This window comes from Gadus macrocephalus, chromosome 9 (genome assembly GCF_031168955.1).
Source record: "Gadus macrocephalus chromosome 9, ASM3116895v1".
NCBI classification, from domain to species: domain Eukaryota; kingdom Metazoa; phylum Chordata; class Actinopteri; order Gadiformes; family Gadidae; genus Gadus; species Gadus macrocephalus.
Genome location: NC_082390.1, coordinates 21,959,552 through 21,978,721, shown reverse-complemented (window position 1 = coordinate 21,978,721; position 19,170 = coordinate 21,959,552). Strand labels below are relative to the sequence as shown.

Genomic DNA, 19,170 nt, shown 5'->3' with positions numbered 1-19,170 from the left:
GGTCGGCTCCCTGAGGGGGGCACTCTGGGTGGGACGGCCACGGCTGGCCCAGCTGGTTGTGGTTGTTGTAGTGGCTGGCCGCCGTCACGTCGGGGTAGACCAGGTAGCCGGAGAAGGTGATGTACGGCCCCACATTGCTGTAGAGCGCATACTGCGTGCCCTGCTGCAGCAGCAGCCACACAGTGTCCATGGCCTTCAGTGTGATCATCAGGCTCTGGCTCTGGACCTTTCTTCCTTTCTTGCGGTAGTCATCGTACGCTATGGCCTGCACCTCCTCCCCGTTCTTCACCAGTATGACTGATAGCATCTTCTTGGGGAACTTTCCTACCGAGTAGGAGAAGTAGTAGGCGCCGGGCACCCTGCAGCGGAAGTGGCCTGTGTCGGGGTTGAAGTCGCCCCCCGTGTTGACCAGAAGCTTGTTGAAGGTCACCGCCTTCTGGCTGCCCCCGACCACACTGTTGCTCCTGGTGGCAGAGAAGGCCGACTGGAGACCGCTGGTCCCCGGGGGGACATGGAGGGACAGGACTGACCCCAGGCAGAGGAGCATGCTGAGGAGCCCGGCCAGGTACCAGGACGCAGCGCCTGGAAGGGCCATAGAGAACTTGCTCGTTAGCCATGGGGTTATTATGAAGATTAATATGAAGATGATTACATATGCATGGAACAAAATAAACAGAGATATGAGGTTTAATAAAAAAGTGCATAACCAGGATTGATTTTGCAATGTGTTTTACTCCTCCATCTTTCTCTTGTATGAATAGTAACTCCATACCAATAAAACAATGTCAAAGGCCAAAGTTAACCACTACATGCCCGAGTCTGAGAAAGTGTGCCTGAGTGCTGTAGAACTTAAAGCTAGCGGCCGGTGGAAGCAACAGCCCTCTTAATTCAGCTGATATAGGCTGTTCTCTGTGTGCACTGAGAGGCTGCACTGGATTACACGCTGGTTCATCTGTTCCTGTGTGTGGGAGGACAATGGAACCTACCGGGTAACGGTGGGGGGGAGTTGAGGGGAGCCCAATACAATACAAAATGTAACCTTTTAAACGTTTAATATTTTTTATTATATCTACTTAGTTTGTGTGTGTATCTGTGTGCTTTTGCATATTATGTATCTTTATTGTAAATATCAATAAATAATAACTCTGATTTTATCCCCACATTATTTTCCTACATACTACATGAGCTGCTTTGTTTAAACATTAAGAGCGATGGAAAGTGCCAGCAAGACCATGATATGGTGGCTACAGTTTTAAACATCTTAAAATGTTAATCGATAATGGACATTTTTTGACGTATCAAGGAAGCGAACATGAGCTGTGATTTAATGCTTAAAAAGATTTTAGAATCTCAACCTAAAGTTTTCACATGCTGCCTGTAATTATACATTTTTGATTCAGCACGAATTATCTATGTATTACATCCCCCATAGTAAGACACTGATGATATAATAAAGGTAATGTTAGTTAGACATTTTGGATATAGGCCTACACAACGTTTCGCCATCTAAAAGAATGTTAACAAAAATAAAAAGTTTTTTAAAAAATACTTTTTCTATATAGTTAAGCAAATAATTCTATCAATTTGTAATGTAATTCTTACAGATTATACTTTTACTCCCTGTCTGAAACCTACCTGTTCGGTTGGTTTGGTGCAGAGAATGCTTGTCCATAGTTGAACCCGCTGTAGCCTACTTTAATAAATCTCCAGCTAGGTCGGTGCACTGCTGAGGTACTCAGCCTAAATAACCATGAGATATGGCCTCTGCTTTTACTGATATGTCAGGAGGAGGAGTCCCAGAATCCTACGGCTCACATTCTGCAAACTGAACCGAGTACACATCTGTGCTACCACTGTGGCCCCCCCCCCCCCCCCACCCCGCCCCATTTTAATAACAAGATTGGACTGTCATAAGGCAACATAGCTAATGCAACAATTATAATTAAATAATAAATACTAATAAACAAATGCTACCGAATACTAACAAGTGTTTATTAATTAAGCAGGCATGATTACAATGGGAATAGTTAAACACTCAAACTGTGCTCTATATTATGAACTACAGAGCATACTGTCCATGCTCTATAGTTCATGGACAGTAGTATATACTGTCCATAAACTGAGTAAGAATAGACTTGTTCACATATTAGATTCACATGAATGATCCCAGGTAAAACATATATATAATAGTAACTGAAGACACGTTTTAAGAAAACAAAAACGACATGCACAGATGTTTGGTAAGTCACACACATTTTTGGTAAGTCACACACAGTTTGGTTAGTCACAGAGTTTTGTCAGTAACACTTTTTTGGTATGTCACACACATGTGTGGTCAGTCATACACGTTTGGTCAGTCACACACATGTTTGGAGAGTCCCACACTTGTGTGGTCAGTCACTCACATCTTTGGTCAGTCCTACACATGTTTGGTCAATCCCAAACATGTTGGGTCAGTCACACACGAAGTCATCACTGCAGAGGCTGCAGGGAGCTCAGCAGCGGACCAATCAGCAGCGGTCATGACGCAGAGACCGGAAGCCGTTCCGCTGTCAGCCAAGAGGAGAAGCACTGAGGACGAGCCGTGAGAAGACTTAAAGACAAGATGGCAGGTCTGCCCCGCAGGATCATTAAGGTACGTTACATACACGTCTGGATTATATACGGTATTCTTTTGTGTTTCAGACCCGACGCGGATCACTCTGTTAATGCTAACACGTTAGTCTGCAGCTAGCTGCTAGCTAGAGACTCGCTTTAGCTACTTCCGCTTCGTCCCGTTTCCTTGCTAACAGAACAGGATTAAAATACACGAACGCGTGGTTCATAGGACTGAATTGGGGTTTGGGTCAGAACGATATTTTCTAAATATAAGTGTCAAGCAAAAGGATGCATATTGCTAAATATGAATGCTAAATTAACAGGTAGCCTGGTGAGCTAGCTGGTTTGCTAACAGCTACACGCTAATGTAAGCTAGCAGGGTAACACTAGTCCCCCAGTGATCACAATACTGCAATACTCGGCGACCAGCTCAATGTGGGATATTGTCCTGTTAACTGAAATGTATAATCAGATAATGTACGATAGCTGGTGGGATAAACCCGACCCCCCTGTCGGGTCCGACCTGCCGCAAGGCCTCCGCTTTGTTGGGCCGCGGGAGCGCGCTGCTCCCGGGGACCCGCTAACCCTCACCCTCTAACACCCTAACCCCCTAACCCTAACCTTAACCCTAACCTGGGTCTCATACTGAGGAAGAAAGACTCACTTTTAGTATAAACACACTGTATTATTGAAGAATAAAAACACACTAATACTGAATAATAAATACACTTTAATACTGAAGAATAAAAACACACTTAAATACTGAAGAGTAAATATTCACTTAAATAGTGAAGAATAACGAATAACTTTAAACATGATTACAAGACTTCAAACAGTCCTAGGGCTTTATACTGAAGAATATAGACTCACTTAATTAAACATAACTACAAGACTCAATTGAGCCTTTTAATGACATGGGTAATTTAACACTGGACGTCTCGTCCATATCTATCTTCACTTATGACTTATTTACTTATTACTTAATAACATAGGATATAACTTCAGGAGACTCCCCCATATAGGCACTCGCCTGTTCCAGAAAGCCACCAAAACCTTTGTCTTTATTTCTGCGTACCCAAGTTCCTGTCAATCTCATAACGATCTTCAACCTTCTCTGTAACACATGTCTGATCATGACAACGACAACAAGGTGGCCCGTTAAATACACGCTCAAGACCAGACCAGAGACAAGAAAATTATATCCTAAATAAAATTCAGACGTCAGCCTTAAATCCACGCATTGACCTATACGTTTCACCCAGTCACTTTTCTAAGAACTTCTCAGTTAGATCGATGTTTTCTGTTGTTAAATAGATTTCCAGGTGAAGGCCTTTATGTAGGCAAAGGGTGGTACACTCAGGTGGTAGCACAGCCCAACACAGTGGGGTGGACCTATATCAGGTTTGGTGAGGAAAGGTAGGCGGCTGGGATGGGACCCTCCTAGCCTGCCGAGTGTGTGACCCAGGAGCCCCCCTCCTGTCTGTGTTTTCACTGCATGGTTTTGTCTGTGGGTTATCTGAAAAATGTCAGGAATCCTGCACACAGTTACGTTCGGGAAAACTGGGAAGCAGAATGGTTGGCCAGCACAGTTTGATGTTGCTCTGGTGGCTTGTTATATAGTATATCATCTTGAGCCCTCAGAGTTAAGTGTAACAAGGGGAACGCCAACATGGCAAGTGAGCATTGCTTTTTCATACCTGAATGAACCACAATAACCAACCATGGAAGTAAAAGTTATACTGCCTCAATACTCACCCCTCTGGGGTTTCTGCTATGTTACCTACAACTCATTTAATTCAATCATGATCTCATTATCAGTATTTAATGAAGTGGTTCTGTTTGACCAAGCTTGAACTCAGACAGACTGTCACAGAGTAGGGGCACTCGGACCAGATACTAAAGTTAAGTTTCTTCTTTTTACCGTGTTGAGGGAAACGACAATCTGCTGTAGCAATGGGCATGTTATTTTTGTGTGACGAGCCAGAAGCAACAGGTGAAATGTAGAGGTCAAATATCTGGCCAACATGGCTGGAATTGTAGTCCAGTTTGCTGCTTTAATTTTGGAAACATTAATGTATAATAATAATTATAACTTTTGGAATGTGAGAAACAACTATTTAACCCCAACATTACTCTTCAATACTGTCATTTCTGTATTTACTTTGCACATTATATCGTCTCTACACAATATTAAGAGTGTGTTTGTGTGTCCTCAGGAGACGCAGCGCCTGATTGCCGAGCCGGTTCCCGGTATCCAGGCGGAGCCCGACGAGGGGAATGCCCGCTACTTCCACGTGGTCATCACGGGGCCTGAGGACTCTCCATTCGAGGGGGGCACCTTTAAACTTGAACTCTTTCTCCCAGAGGAATACCCCATGGCCGCCCCTAAAGTACGCTTTATTACCAAAATATATCACCCCAACGTAGACAAGCTAGGAAGAATATGTCTAGACATTTTGAAAGGTAAGTACACCCTCCCCATTGACCACTACTGGATGCATGTTATTAAGGGTTATACCCTGGCTATGTACCTCTAGGCCGGGGCCATTGATGTATCATATATTGACCCTTTAAGGGAGGACCAGGATTAGACCTATGTTATATGTGTTGAGTTGTGTAACTTGAAACTTAAAAACATTCATCTGGTTCGTCCAATGTAATTGTCATGCCCTTCACCCCCTAACATCTGGGGACGCAAGGAAAAAGAAACCTAACCGAGGAACCTGAGACGACTCCGGATAAACTGCAGTCAGGCTGTATTCGGTGAAGGGCACCTTGTAATCTGCCTGTTGTGTAGAAATGCAGAGGGTGGCTCTGTAGAGAGAATCGGATCCCCTCTGCTTTCCATGTGCCTGCTCACCAAGACGTATTAAGACTGGTTCATGTTGTGGATATGATTGGCTGGGATATTAAAGGGATACTTCACCGGTGGAGATATGAAGTTTATATGAATTAAATAATTCTATGTATTATAAATGTGCCAAAAAAGTTGAAATCTGTTCATCCTAGCCTGGGAAAAGGCAGAAAGTGTCTGGCTCAAAAGTAAGAAATCCTCCAACTACCACAGTGCATTGCGCTCGCTGCACTGCCCGCCTGTTTCCGTTTGGAGGGGGAAGGCCCCATGGTCCTAGCGCGAGTGGTAGCACGGGCAAACATATCCCTGTGATACGTTGACTAGGTTAGACGTCTGCCCTCATTTTTTCAAACGCATCATTTGTATATTACATTACAGCATAAAAACATTTGCTGATTACAGAAGCTCAGCATATTAAGTATTTGTACTCAACTTTTTCTCCCCAATTGAAATAAGTGTTTATCTTATACAGTAGGCCTACTTTAGTATAACAGCACTTGGGTTAGTAAACAAATCACAACAACCAACATGACTTTGAAGTTTTATTCATGAAAAAAACGATTTACAAAAATAAAACGTGTAGGGTGCGTTTGCTATCAGTCAAAATAGTCACAGCTCATCTTGAGCATCTACTGTCTCCTGGTAGCCACGGTAGGCCTACTGCCCATCTTGTGCTGGGTGATTAGCTCTGATGGCCTGGCCCACACAGGAAGCCGATACTGTCGAAGAAAGAAAGAGAACAACATTAGCAAAGCAAGATAAATTATGCCTTGAGTAGCCTATACAGCATTACATGGACTTCAAGCTAACGTAACGTAGCCTATGCTCTACCAATAAGATCAGCCACTGTTCAGATGAGGCGTAAAGCCTGGGTGAGAGGTTGCATAAAATGGCCCCGTCCTCGCCAGATTCAGACATTTATTCTAGAAGAAACTGGCATCGCTGAAATTCTCTGCAGCACAGGGACTCTGTGTTAGTGTCTATAGGCGAAAAGAGCAAACCGGCGCGCTCCGTCTCCTCATCCTCTGCAACAGGCAAGGCATGTTCAGCTGCAGCCGCAGCAGCCTCATCCTCTATTTGTGTCAATTCTTCCTGGCTTTATTCTGGCTCGTACATATAGCCCTGAATGTCTGAATCCAACAGTAGATTTTCAAAATCCACTTTGGCTGTTACACATTCCAAATGTGTTCTCTAGTATAGCTAAGCGGTGAAGAAACATGGCGGATTGTGTTTACATCTCGTACGCGAGCTCCCGCCCCCCTCATTCTCACAAATTTGCGGAACCAGTGTATTGTAGTCCTCGGCCCTTCTAGCAGGCAAGCAAAGTTTTACTGAGATGACGTCAAACGTGTCATTTGACGTCATCTCAGGAGAAAATTGGATCAGGAAAGCTGGGCCACGGGAAGACTGGGTTAGACTGAGGGAAAAAAACAATTTTAAGATGTTACAAGAGCGATTTTATAATGATAGAACGCCGGTTCTGAATGGGTGAAGTAACCCTTTAAGATGAGATAATTATGTTAACATGTTTCTGTGATCTTTGTGCATCAATCATAGACACACTGACTTAAACATGGGAGCTGTTTTCTGATAGAGGACAAACTGCTGTAAAAATGTTTTTCTTTAAATTATTTGAAATAAATATTAACTTTTTTATAAATGTTCATCCACGTAACTTTAACTGATGCAACCAAACTGTGTTACTCTGTTGCTTTCTTGCCATGGAGGCAAGGCAAGCCTTTGGTTCTGTGGTTCCTGTGGTGTGTGAGGGTACAAATGGATTCAGAAACTGAACTTGGACGATCAAAGGGGTCTGAGACCCCTCTTTTGAACCCACCCTTGTTGTGCCACCACAAGCTCCTTTATGTCTTCTCACTAGCGCTCATTGGCTTCTCCTCCCTCCCTTCTCTTGGATGCGTTTCTGAAGACAAGTGGTCTCCAGCCCTCCAGATCCGCACGGTGCTGCTATCAATCCAGGCGTTACTAAGCGCCCCAAACCCTGATGATCCCCTAGCCAATGATGTTGCAGAGCAGTGGAAAACCAATGAAGTTAAAGCCATAGAGACTGGTGAGTGTTGGCCTCCTCCTAACCCTAATCACACAGTCCCACACTTCCACCATCCTGCTTACAATGCTTTTTATGGAGACCCCCAATTCCCACCACATTATTAACACACTAATTCAAACATTTGGCAAATTGAACAAATGACCTAATCTGAAATTGTGATGTGACTGAATTGATAAATCCTGTCAGTAGTCTGGAGTGTGCGGTGGTGTGCCGGGTTCTGTACTTACTCCCTCTGGTGTTGTGCTCTCCAGCCAGGGCATGGACCAGGCTCTATGCCAGGAACAACCTGGACGTGTAGCGGGACAGACCGGGCCTACACCGACAGACGGCACGCCCAAACGCAACTCCTCATGTTCCGCCAAGACCTCTTCCTACTTAATTTGAGTTTAACGGACGTCTTTATTATAAAACAAATACTAAGGAATATACTGTTAAGAGAAACAAGACAACTGCTGTCAATTGGTCATTTAAATGCACACTAGTAAATAAGACGTTTTGTTGTCTTGATTCACTGCTGTTCAGACGTTTTAAGATATACTCCGGCTTCCTTGTCCATTGATTCTTTTTTGTTTTTCAAGCTCTTCTTCAAGAAGCTTGTTGAGAACAAACTGGGGAACCTGCCCCATGTGTTCTGTCTTTACTTTGGGTAGCAGGGAGCAGCGAGGGGTAGAAGCTAAGAAGAGCAGCAGATCTGTTTTATGTTGTCCCTCTTCTGAGTGTCATGGGGCAGTTTGAAGGAGCAGCTAACAGCCCACTAGCTGCAGCCCGCTCGGCCATGGCTCCCCCCAGGGGCCCGGGCCGTCTTAGACGGCGTGGCTTTTTATTTCATCATATCCGACAGGTAACACAGTAACGATATGACTAAACACAACTGAGCCTTCCTCTATCATGATGTTCGCTGTCATCGTAGACCTTTTAATTCAGGCTTCTGACCAGTGTGGGCAGTGGGTTGAAGGCAGAGGGCCAGGGAGGGGGTGGGTTTGTTTTTAGCTTGTGTTTTGTTATCATATCTGGTCTTCTACGTTTGGCCTGGTTGTCGCCCTACTAATGTTGTTTACTCTCCCATCACATGCTTACTCTATGATTAATGGTTTTCTTCCCCCACTCATTGGTTCAAGAAGTTGTGGTTGGTGGTGAACCTGTTTGAGAGGGAGCAGTGGGCTGGGGGTCCGAGGAATAGGCTGTTACTATAAAGGGATCAAACCCCAAAGGATCAGTAACGGCTTTGGTCTCAGCTGTCACGATTGGTCTTCAGTTGCAAAGTCTGTATTCAATTTAATGTTTGTAAATTAATTCCTTCTATTAATCTGGGGAAGAAATGTTTCTGCTCTCAGAATGCTATGGAAACAGTCCATCTGCATACTTTTGGTTTCTGTAAATAAAATCTGTTGATTAATAAGAAATTATGGTCGGTGTCTTTTTCTGCATATATATTTTAAACATGTTTTTAAATTAAGGATGATCAAAGATAGTTAAAAAGGCTATAATACAGTAGGGAGAGTGGGGTAAGTTGTGCCAGTCGGTAAGTTGTGTCACCCCTTGTTTCTCGAAAACCATAGATAAAATTGGTCATGTGACCACATTTTTTTGAAGAGCCATACATTTGACTCATCTTGCAAAGAAAAGACACATGGAATGAGAGATATGCACCTTTAAGCTCACAAAACAGTTTTTTGCCTTTCAAAGTAAAATTTCTATGATCAAGGTTTTTTGATTGTTGCATCTGAACAATTATAGTAAAGATGAAAAACGTTTGACACATGTTTTAGTGCTTTAGTATGCTACACTATGAGTCTATACATTTAGCACAATGTTATCCCTAAACTGTTGAATCATGCTAGTTTTGCAAAATAGTGGGCCTGGGGTGAGTTGTGCCAGTGGCACAAAGAAAATGGTGTAGTTATGCTCACCCTGCCACCTCACACCGTTTGCAACCATTGGTCAAAACAGTGAATGGACCACTTAAAACCTACTTCAACTGAGCGATGGATGGTTGGATGCGCATGCATCCTGGTCGAACCGTATCGATTTACGAGGTTGCAGAACTTGTTAAAGGCACCCAGGTCAACTTTATGTAAACATTCAATGAAAAATAAACATTCAATTTCTAGTCTTTTTTACACGTAGTAAGTTTCAATAACTTCATACCATTACATATCGACATTCAAGGAGCAAAGATGAGACGTCGTTGTGTGGTGAGAACTGATAGAAAATCGTAAACAACAACAATCGCTGGTGGGGAGAAGCCATTTTTCCATTGACTGGAAGCCTGCTTTATTTATTGAAGGTTACAAAAAATAAAGAAAATGGCGGCATTGTTGTTGTTATCGATTTTGTATCAGTTCTCACCACACAACGACGTCTCATCTTTGCTGCTTAAATGTCAGTATGGAGTGGTATGGAGTTATTGAAACTTACTACGTGTAAAAAAATTGAATGTTTATTTTTAAGCCTCGAACGTTGCACTGGGTGCCTTTAAGCAAGCATTTATGCCTGCAATGACACCAACAAATATCACATCAGGTTTCAGAGCAACGGGCATATTCCCGTTCATCAGGAATATCTTCCCAGATGAAGATTATGCCCCATCAATGGTAACAGACAGGCCAAACCCAGAAGAGGCAAGGCAAGGCAAGGCAACTTTATTTATATAGCACTTTTCATACACAAGGCAGACTCAAAGTGCTTCACATATAAACAGTGTCATACAATTAAATAAAATAATAGGTAAGTAAAAGAAAAACATATGCAAAAATAGAAAGTTAAAAAGGCATTTTAGTATTAAAATAGAAAATAAAGTCAAAGTTATTTAGCAGAAAGCTATAGCAAACATAAAAGTCTTCAGTCTTGTTTTAAAGGTGCTCAGAGTTGGGGCAAGTCTTAAATCCTCTGGGAGTTTATTCCAGCTATTTGTTGCGTAGTAACTAAATCCTGCTTTCCCATGTTTTGTGTTTACTCTGGGGATAATTAACAGATTGGTCTCGGAGCTTCTTAGTGGTCTAAAAGGCTGATGTAGTGGAAGCATATCAGTTAAATATTTTGGGCCTAAACCATGTAGGGATTTATAGGTAAGCAACATGATTTTAAAATCAATTCTCTGACTTACAGGAAGCCAATGTAATGACTTCAGAATTGGTGTAATATGATCAAATCTTTTGGTCTTTGTTAGAACTCTAGCAGCAGCATTCTGAACAAGCTGAAGCTTCCTCAGAGTTTGTTTTGGGAGAACTGTAAGGAGACCATTGCAGTAATCAAGCTTACTAGTGATAAAGGCATGTACAAGTTTTTGTAAGTCTTCGGTGGACATGAGCCCTCTAAGTCTTGCTACATTTTTAAGGTGATAATATGCCGATTTTGTAACTGATTTGATGTGACTGTCAAAATGTAAATCTGAATCCATGATAACCCCTAGATTTCTGGCTTTGATTGAGGTTTTCAGGGACAGAGAGTGAAGGTGTTGGGTTACTTTAAGCCTTTCTGTTTTAGAACCAAATACAATTATCTCTGTTTTGTCCTCATTTAGTTGAAGGAAATTTCGGCACATCCATTCCTTCACTTGCTCAATGCACTGGCACAGCAGATCTATGGGCCGATAGTCATTTGGTGATAGCGATACATAGATTTGCGTGTCATCAGCATAGCAATGATGGTCAATATTGTTATTTTGCATGATTTGCCCTAGTGGGAGCATGTAGATGTTGAATAAAGAGGGTCCTAAGATCGAACCTTGTGGGACTCCACATGTCACGTTGGTTGATTCTGATCCAAAGTCGCCAATGGAAACAAAGTAGTTCCTATTTTGTAGGTAGGACCTGAACCAATTTAAGACAGTGCCTGAAAGCCCCACCCAGTTTTCTAACCTTTCCAGAAGTAATGTATGGTCTACAGTGTCGAATGCAAGAACCCTCCACCAGTGCTGCTGCTGACCTGCCTGTACCATCACACAAGGAGCCAACCAATGCCACAGGTCTTGAAGCAAGTGTAGATCCAGTGGAGCCACCTGCCACTCTTCCAGAACCAAATCCAAAGCACTCATCAAGTGACGATACTGGTTCTTGTGCTCATTTGGGTTATGTGTCTCCAGAAGTCATACATCCTCTGCCGAAAGCCACAACAAGAAGGCCAAGAATGATAAGAAAGTAAAAACAAGAATCGTGACCGACACAACTGAGAAGATGGAGCTGGAGAAGGCACACAAAGAAAAAGAAGATGAAAAGGCTGAAAAGGAAAATAAAAAGATTGAAAGGCAGAAGAAAAGGGCTCTGAAAGGCTCACATCAAACCAAAATCAAGAAGAAAAAGGTTGTGTACAGTAGCTCAGAAGAAAGCACCATGGGCATTCCACTTGAGGACACCACTGACGATGAAGCAGAATATGACCTGGAGAACACACACAACAGAGAAAATAAAAGGGCTGAAAAGGAGAAAAGGAATGAATATAAGAAGAAAGGGGCTCTGAAAGGGTTTAAACCAACCAAGCCCAAAAATAAAGTGGTTGTCTACAGTAGCTCAGAAGAGTCTGACATCTCCATTCCACTTAATGACACCACTGATGAGAGTTCAGATGGCCAGAATGATGATGATGATGATGATGATGATGGTGACAAAGATTTGTCTGCTGGTGACTTTGTCATTGTGAGCTTTGCAGGTAAAACTGCAACCTGTAATTACATTGGATTGGTGGAGAAGGTTGATGATGCCGACATCAGTGCAAAATTTCTAAGGCAAAGTTGCAAGAGGTCTGTGGATGGAAAGCCCATCTTCACATTTAAAGACAACGATAAAGGAGTCATCCCTAGAGGTGATGTGCTAAAAAGACTACCAACACCAAAAAAACTTGGTGGTACAGCCAGAATGGAGGAGAAGTTCATATTCCCCTGCAGCATCAACAAGTGGAATGTTAAGTAGGCCGGATCTGTGGGTTGTCAATTAAGGCCTGATTTTGAATTTAATTTTGTTCTTGTTTTCTTTCTCATTTTGTTCTTGTGTTCTTGTCTTCTTCTTGGTGTAGAAGAAAGGATGTTCAGCATTATCCTGGTTGGCACTCTTTATTTACTTTAAATAAACCTTAGATTAATAATTTTCGAATGGATTTGTCTTGCTTTTATATATCATTACAGTTTATGAGATATATTATGTATCAATGGCACAATTTACCCCAACGTATTCACTCCAAAGGCACAACTTACCCCGCACCGGGGGCAAGTTGTGCCACGAGACCACTTTTTTTCTGAAAGCTATATTTCTTAAACAGTTTATTTCAGATCTAAAGTTATTGTTGCCAGGGATGCACCACATCCTGAAATATACATACATATTTCATTTGGCGACATTACTGTCATGGCCTCACTTTAAAGTCACTTTGAGTAAAAAGTGGCACTACTCACCCCACTCTCCCCTACTTAAAAGAATGATTGGCATGGTTTGAATTAGTTTTCATTGGTCAAAAAGCATACGTTAATGGTACATTATAACCTTTGTGGAAAACGTCATCGGGTCAAGGCGAGATGAAAAGGCGCTTCCTTTCGAACATAGAAAAGGAAAGCGCTGTTAAAAATGAATTCACTTTTTCATTTTTAACAGCGGAAGTATGCTCCTAGCCAATGTAATGACCGCAAGCCAGTCATTACATTGGCTTGCGGAAGTATGCGCCTATCCTGGGGGCCTGAGTCGGACCCTATTGCATACTTCCGCAATCCACCAGTGCTCAGAGGCCAAGCCTGGTATTGCAGCTGTTTAAGCTGGCTGTGGACGGGGGTCCGTCATTTCATGTGGCCCAGAAGTAGATATCGCCGTCCACTCCAATACAAGTGGGGAACAGGATTGTGTCTCCGCAAAAAATGTCTGGATATCAATCAAAGGCTCATAATTATATTTCTACCCTGTTCTAAAAAAAATTACGTTTTTTCTTTTCAAAACGCCTCCTCAAGCGTTTTATTAGCAGTTTAAGTTGGGTGGGCAGCTGAAAGGAGTCGTACTGAAACAAACGGCTCCTTGCTATGGACCTATTTTGAAGTGCACGGCTCCATTAACTTCCGAATTAAATTAAATTCCGAATTAACTTCCAAAGTCTGAGATTTGTCCTTTTACTTAACATGAATGGCGTTGAACACGGATATATAACACACATATCATTGAAATAGCTGTAACAGGCACGGACGTATTGATTACCTGAATGATTATGGGAGACCTACGTAATTTTCATAATATTGTTAATTGTCTAATATTAACATTTCAGTTGCGTTGGTAGGTATTTCATTTTCATTTGCTTGTTTAGCTATGTATGACAGGGTTATGGTTAGCTATGTATGACAGTTGACAATGTTGGTGTATTACAATTCATTATTTGGGTATACTCCAACTTCGTTGCTGGTCGATATGTAAACATTTACTTTTATATAAATTATTGATTGCATTTTTCGTAAATAGTTAGTTGGAAGGAATCTGTTTCTTAAGCAATTACATTGAACTGAATTTATTAGGCCTACATACGTTTACTATGTTACTATGGTATTATATGGAGCAATCTTACATATTTATGAAGTTTAATATTATATTTTTTCGTTTGTTATTCACAGTCTATCTTACAGGTTACTAATGATACAAAGCCTTAATTAAACCCCTTCTCTTCTGTTTGCAGAAACTGGAAACTGGAAACTGGAAATCTTTTTTTTTCCTCATCAGATCCCAGTCCATCATGCTCCTCTACTTGTCTGCCGTGCCACCATCATGCCTCATGCATCACCTCTCAGCGCCTACCCAGCTGCATCTTATTCCATTTCGAAAAAGCGAGCATCTCACCAAGCAAAGTTTTGCTAATGCCTGCTCAAGTTATTTAAATACTTCATTCTATGGATATCTGAAAATATTTACAGATGGTTCTAAAGATCCCAAAGGACAATGTGGTATTGGCATATATATTCCAGAATTTGAAAAAGGATATGGAGATAGAGTGGGTGACTTTATCAGTATACTCAATCGAGATGGCCACAATAATAACCGCTCTTAGATGGGTTGTAGATACTAAGTTTTATAACAGATAATTCAATACGTGAAGATTTGGTGATAGAGGTAAAGCATCTTCTTTTAAATATTATAAGCCTTGGTTTAGTTATTCAGTTCTGTTGGATTCCAGCCCACCATGGAATATATGGCAATGAAATTGCTGATAAATTAGCTAAAAGATACTAACCTAATTAGAAGAATTTAACCTTAAGTATATATATATTTTTTTTTTATTTATTCATTTCTTTTGTTAGTTTGTTTTATTTTGTTTTATTTTGTTTCGTTAGTTTGGTTTTTTCTTTGAATTTATTTTTATGATTTAAAGTATCATTTGCCAACGTCCTTGTCACAAACTCCTGTGTAGTAGTCCAGTAGGTGGCGGTATATGGGGAAAAACTATGGTCCCCCACCTACAAAGCTCTCCACAACCTAGCCCCCAGTTATCTCTGCGACCTCCTCCAAGAATACACTCCCTCCCGCTCCCTCCGCTCAACCTCTGCTGGACTACTATGTATCCCCACATCACGACTCACTACAATGGGTGCCCGGTCATTCAGCTGTTCAGCACCCAGGCTCTGGAACTCCCTCCCCCCACACATAAAACAGTCAGACACCATTACAACCTTCAAGTCACAACTCAAAACTCACCTGTTCAAACTCGCACACAACGTCTAACTGATCACTGTTTTGATTTTTATTTATTTATTTATTTTTGTTTTGTTTTGTCTTGTTTTTGTTTTATTTATTTCTTATTGCTTATGTTTATTTATTTTTTCCACAATGTCTTGTTTTTTAAAAAATGTATGATGACTATATGCTCTGTACGGTGACCTTGGGTGTCTTGAAAGGCGCCTCTAAATGAAATGTATTATTATTATTATTATTAAACTAGAAGAAGAAGATCTCTGCATCCGGTACGTCACGGACTAGGTCACGTGTCTTGGCCCCATAAGCAAATCGCTCCTGTATGTTACCCTGCGCCACTGAGCAGTTTGTATAGGAATGAATGGGCGGCCATTTTCCAGTCTGTGGTCCATCCTTTATTATGTCCATGGCTTTACCGCGTCTCTCATGAGTCTTGTATCGTCGGTAAACTTCGTCGTTGGCCTGTTGCTTTAAATATTGCCACCGCAAAGGATTATGGGATACCAATATCTCCTTTCCTTTCGTAAAGGTTGCTCAGGACAGGATCGAGTAACCTATGCTAAAGGAGGGTTACAGGATGCATCGAGGCACCTTTCCTAAGCAATTTTAGAATTCAACCCACTTTTCCTCCAAGTTCTTCTGGGTCATCTCGTTAGGGAAATAAATTTCCTATGCAAAAAAGAGAATCGTAGTGGTCCCTGGTTTCACTTTGGCCCCTCACTGTGGCCCATAGAGGGAGACCTGGTTCCACTGTGGCCCCGAGAGGGAGACCTTGTGCTGTTCTATTTCATGTAGGCTACGCCGTCTAGGCTTCGCCTTATGGGCTTGTCCCGTGCGCGCGCTTGCGCGCGCTGAAAATTCAACTATGCACCTATCAGCGTGGGCACCGCCCACATTTCCCACGGTATCGTGTCTATATAACGCGGTGTATACCGTCGCTCATCCTCCCTTTTCTTTCAGCACTTGTGCTTGTCAGCAGATTAGAGAACTACCTAAGATGTCTTCAACGGAACAACGGATCTCCCTAGCCGGTGGCAGCGGCCCGGGAGAGGCCTCGGACAAACGGCCCTTTTCAGGGCCACCGGAGAGCGCTCCTGGGGCTAAGTCCTTCGCAGGACTCCTTTGCGCCTCCTGTCCCGCCTCCCTGGCACCGGGTGACGGGCACGTGGCGTGTTTTCGGTGCCTCGGCGCCGACCACGCCGCGGCTGCTATGGCGCCCTCTGTCACCTGTGTCTCATGCCGGGAGCTGTCTGAAGAAGGGATCCTCTCCAGACACCTCTACTTCTCCCCGGCGGTGGACCTGGCTGACGCCATTGACCTGTTCAGGGCCAGCCCGGACTACCACGATGGCGTCACCGACGGCGACGCTGTCTCAATGGACGACGTCTTCGACGACTCGGCGTCCGGTGTTTCCCACTCCCGGGTTTCAACCGTCACCGCCGTGGAACGAGAGAGACCGCGCCGGATGGCCGATCTCTTCGGGGAGATCATGGCTGAGGCGGCGGCCATCAAAGGAATTCCTATGCCGGCCCCGCCTCTCGCCCCCATATCGGATGATATGCAGGGCGAGTGCTTTCGCACCCCATCGTCTTCCCGAAGGGTTACCCAGTGCCCCTTGTTCCCGCCTGTGCAGCACTTTTTTAGTGCTGCCGGTGGGGACCCTTCTACACTGAAGGCCCCTGTGAAGTCCTACACGGACTTCACCAACGTGGAAGGGTGGGCCGACACTCAGGCGAGGGGGATCCCTCGCCTGGAGCCTCCCCTGGCAGCGCTTCTCTGTCCGGGCGCCGGATGGCGCCCTAACGAAAAGCCGCTGCCCCCCGACCGCCTCCAGAAACAGATTGTCGGCCTAACGGACAGGGTGTTCGTTTGTGCCTCTCAATCTGCGGCGGCGGTCAACAACATCGCCATGCTCTCCTCCGCCATGGTCTCCTTGTCGGCTGACCGGGAGGCCTACGGCCCAGAGGAAGCCGCAAGATGGCTGGCGGTTTCCCGCTTTTCCAGCGCCATCCTCCAGCTATGCCAGCCGATAGCCGTTTCGGCCGGCCGGCATATGGCTTGGGCAACCATGATTCAGCGAATCATATGGCTCTCCCACACTGCGGTGCCGGAACGGGAGCGGGCCAGCCTGGTCCAGGGTCCACTAGCGCCGGATGGCCTATTTGGTCCCCGGTTTTCCGAGGTTCTCGCGCACCAGCAGTCTGTCCGTGAGAATCGTTCCCGGTTCGGGGCGATTCTCACGGGCTCCTCCCACCAGCAGGCCGGGAGGAAGCGGGGTCCAGGCCGGGCCCAGCGTTCCAGGGGACCGCCTCCGACTCCAGCCCCGGTGCCGCAGCAGCAGCAGCCGCGGCCGCCGCCACCGCGGACGGGTGGAGCAGCGCCACGGACCGGAAAGTTCCGGAAGCTGGCTCCGACTTTTTCCTTCCCCAATAAAGAAAAAAATAAAGACCGTTCGACTGAACGGCAGTACATGGTACCCAAAGAGCGATATTCCTTTGGCCACCTGCGTCCTACGCTTGTGGCGCGTCCCTCCATGTTGCCTCTTTCCCCCCCTCAGCCCGGTGGCTGTAGGGTGGCGGACGGACGGCGTGTTCACATGGCCTCTGGTTCACCTGCTTCTAAGAAGCGGCGTCCCTTGGAGCCTCATGGACGGATCGGAGACCCGTTGCACGAGCCCGTGGATACGGCCGCTTGTACCGGTCTCCTGGTTCCCCACATTATAGGTGAGGAGATGGGTCCGCGCGCTGTGGCTACAGCCTGCGGACAGCGCATGCGCATGCGCACAGGTGCTGCGGCCGGACGGCTCGCTCCCTGTTCAACGAGCGCGACGTCTAGACAGCTCGTTGTTTTTACGGCTGCTAGTTCTGGTACGTCTCCTACGCTCGCTGAGCCTCCTCCCTTTCGTGGGAAGCCCCCCTTGGTTCACACGCAGTGTGGAGGCGGTAGGGGCAGAGGAATACGGGTTATTCCTGGACGGTCTTCCTCAGCTGTCGGCTCGCCCTCTCTCCAACCGCTATGCGTGTTGGCAAGAGCGGTGCGTTCTGCCATCGTGGTTGGACACCACGTTGAGATGGGGCCATCCCATACAGTTCAAGCGTCGTCCCCCACCCTTTATGGGGTTGGTGGAGACCTCGCTACGGGACCCGGCTGCGAGCACGGCTCTGGCAGCAGAGGTGGCACGTCTCTTGGTGAAGGGGGCCATCACTGTCGTTCCCCCCCACGAGTCTCACCTAGGTTTTTATTCCCGCTACTTCCTGGTTTCCAAGAAGTCAGGGGAAATGAGACCTATTCTGGATCTTCGCGTGTTCAACAGATTCGTTGCCACGAGGAAGTTCAGAATGCTCACGGTCGGAGCATTGTTCCGGTGTGTGAGAGAGGGCGATTGGTTCACATCCCTGGATCTCAAGGATGCTTACTTCCACGTCCCTGTTCAGCAGGCGCACAGGAAGTTTCTCCGCTTTGCCTATATGGGGATGGCGTACGAGTACCAGTGTCTGCCGTTCGGCTATTCACTGGCTCCGCGCACCTTCTCGAAGTGTGTGGAGACGGCGTTGGAACCGCTCAGACGTCAGGGAAAGAGGATTCTCTTCTACCTAGACGATCTGCTTATTCTGAGCAACTCAGAAGAGACCGCGAGAGGGGACACCATGTTGGTGATAAACCATCTCTCCTTCCTGGGTTTTGCCATCAACTGGGAGAAGAGCTCCCCGCTCCCCAGCCGGCAGACAGTCTACTTGGGGCTTTGCCTAGACTCAGCCACCATGACTGCGATGCTTTCGCCTCCTCGGCGAGACGCCATCCTGTCGGCGCTCTCCCGTTTTCACGTTCGCAGAAACGTGACCGCACTGTCCACCATGCGCCTGTTGGGGCTGATGGCAGCTGCCCACCCCGTGGTCCCCCTGGGTCTGCTTTTTATGCGCAGACTCCAGCGGTGGTTTGCTCGTCAACGGTTGGACCCCAGGCGACACAAGCTCAGGGTGCTCCTCGTCCCCCGTTCGGTG

General features: G+C 45.1%; 3 protein-coding genes across 6 annotated transcripts in view; 2 read left to right on the top strand and 1 right to left on the bottom strand.

Moving 5' to 3' along the window:
* nr1h4 (nuclear receptor subfamily 1, group H, member 4) overlaps window positions 1–712 on the top strand; it is a 16,008-nt gene extending 15,296 nt beyond the window's left edge. For all 4 annotated transcript variants that reach the window (XM_060061456.1, XM_060061455.1, XM_060061454.1 and 1 more), the window contains exon 10: window positions 1–712. This exon is cut by the window's left edge and continues 2,162 nt beyond it. The gene's annotated coding sequence lies outside the window, so the exon portion shown is untranslated.
* c1qtnf13 (C1q and TNF related 13) overlaps window positions 1–1,770 on the bottom strand; it is a 3,085-nt gene extending 1,315 nt beyond the window's left edge. Inside the window, exons 1-2 of the mRNA XM_060061458.1 lie at window positions 1,636–1,770; window positions 1–582 (exon numbers count right to left, since the gene is read on the bottom strand). The exon at window positions 1–582 is cut by the window's left edge and continues 1,315 nt beyond it. Of these exons, the coding sequence (XP_059917441.1) occupies window positions 1–582; window positions 1,636–1,672 (619 nt within the window). The 5' untranslated portion in view covers window positions 1,673–1,770. The remainder of the gene's footprint in view (window positions 583–1,635) is intronic.
* A 713-nt stretch (window positions 1,771–2,483) lies between these two features.
* ube2na (ubiquitin-conjugating enzyme E2Na) lies at window positions 2,484–8,923 on the top strand. Its single transcript, XM_060061459.1, has 4 exons — window positions 2,484–2,635; window positions 4,815–5,061; window positions 7,380–7,520; window positions 7,772–8,923. Exons 1-4 carry the CDS (start codon window positions 2,606–2,608, stop codon window positions 7,816–7,818), a joined length of 465 nt encoding a protein of 154 aa, XP_059917442.1. The 5' UTR covers window positions 2,484–2,605; the 3' UTR covers window positions 7,819–8,923.
* The last annotated feature ends 10,247 nt before the right edge of the window (window positions 8,924–19,170 follow it).

What these genes read in the sequence shown, in the direction of transcription:
- ube2na (XM_060061459.1), top strand. Translation starts at nt 2,606, where the DNA reads ATGGCAGGTCTGCCCCGCAGGATCATTAAG. An exon ending in ATGTCTAGACATTTTGAAAG is followed by an intron (nt 5,062 to 7,379) that starts GTAAGTACACCC and finishes GCGTTTCTGAAG; the next exon opens with ACAAGTGGTCTCCAGCCCTC. An exon ending in AGTTAAAGCCATAGAGACTG is followed by an intron (nt 7,521 to 7,771) that starts GTGAGTGTTGGC and finishes TGTGCTCTCCAG; the next exon opens with CCAGGGCATGGACCAGGCTC.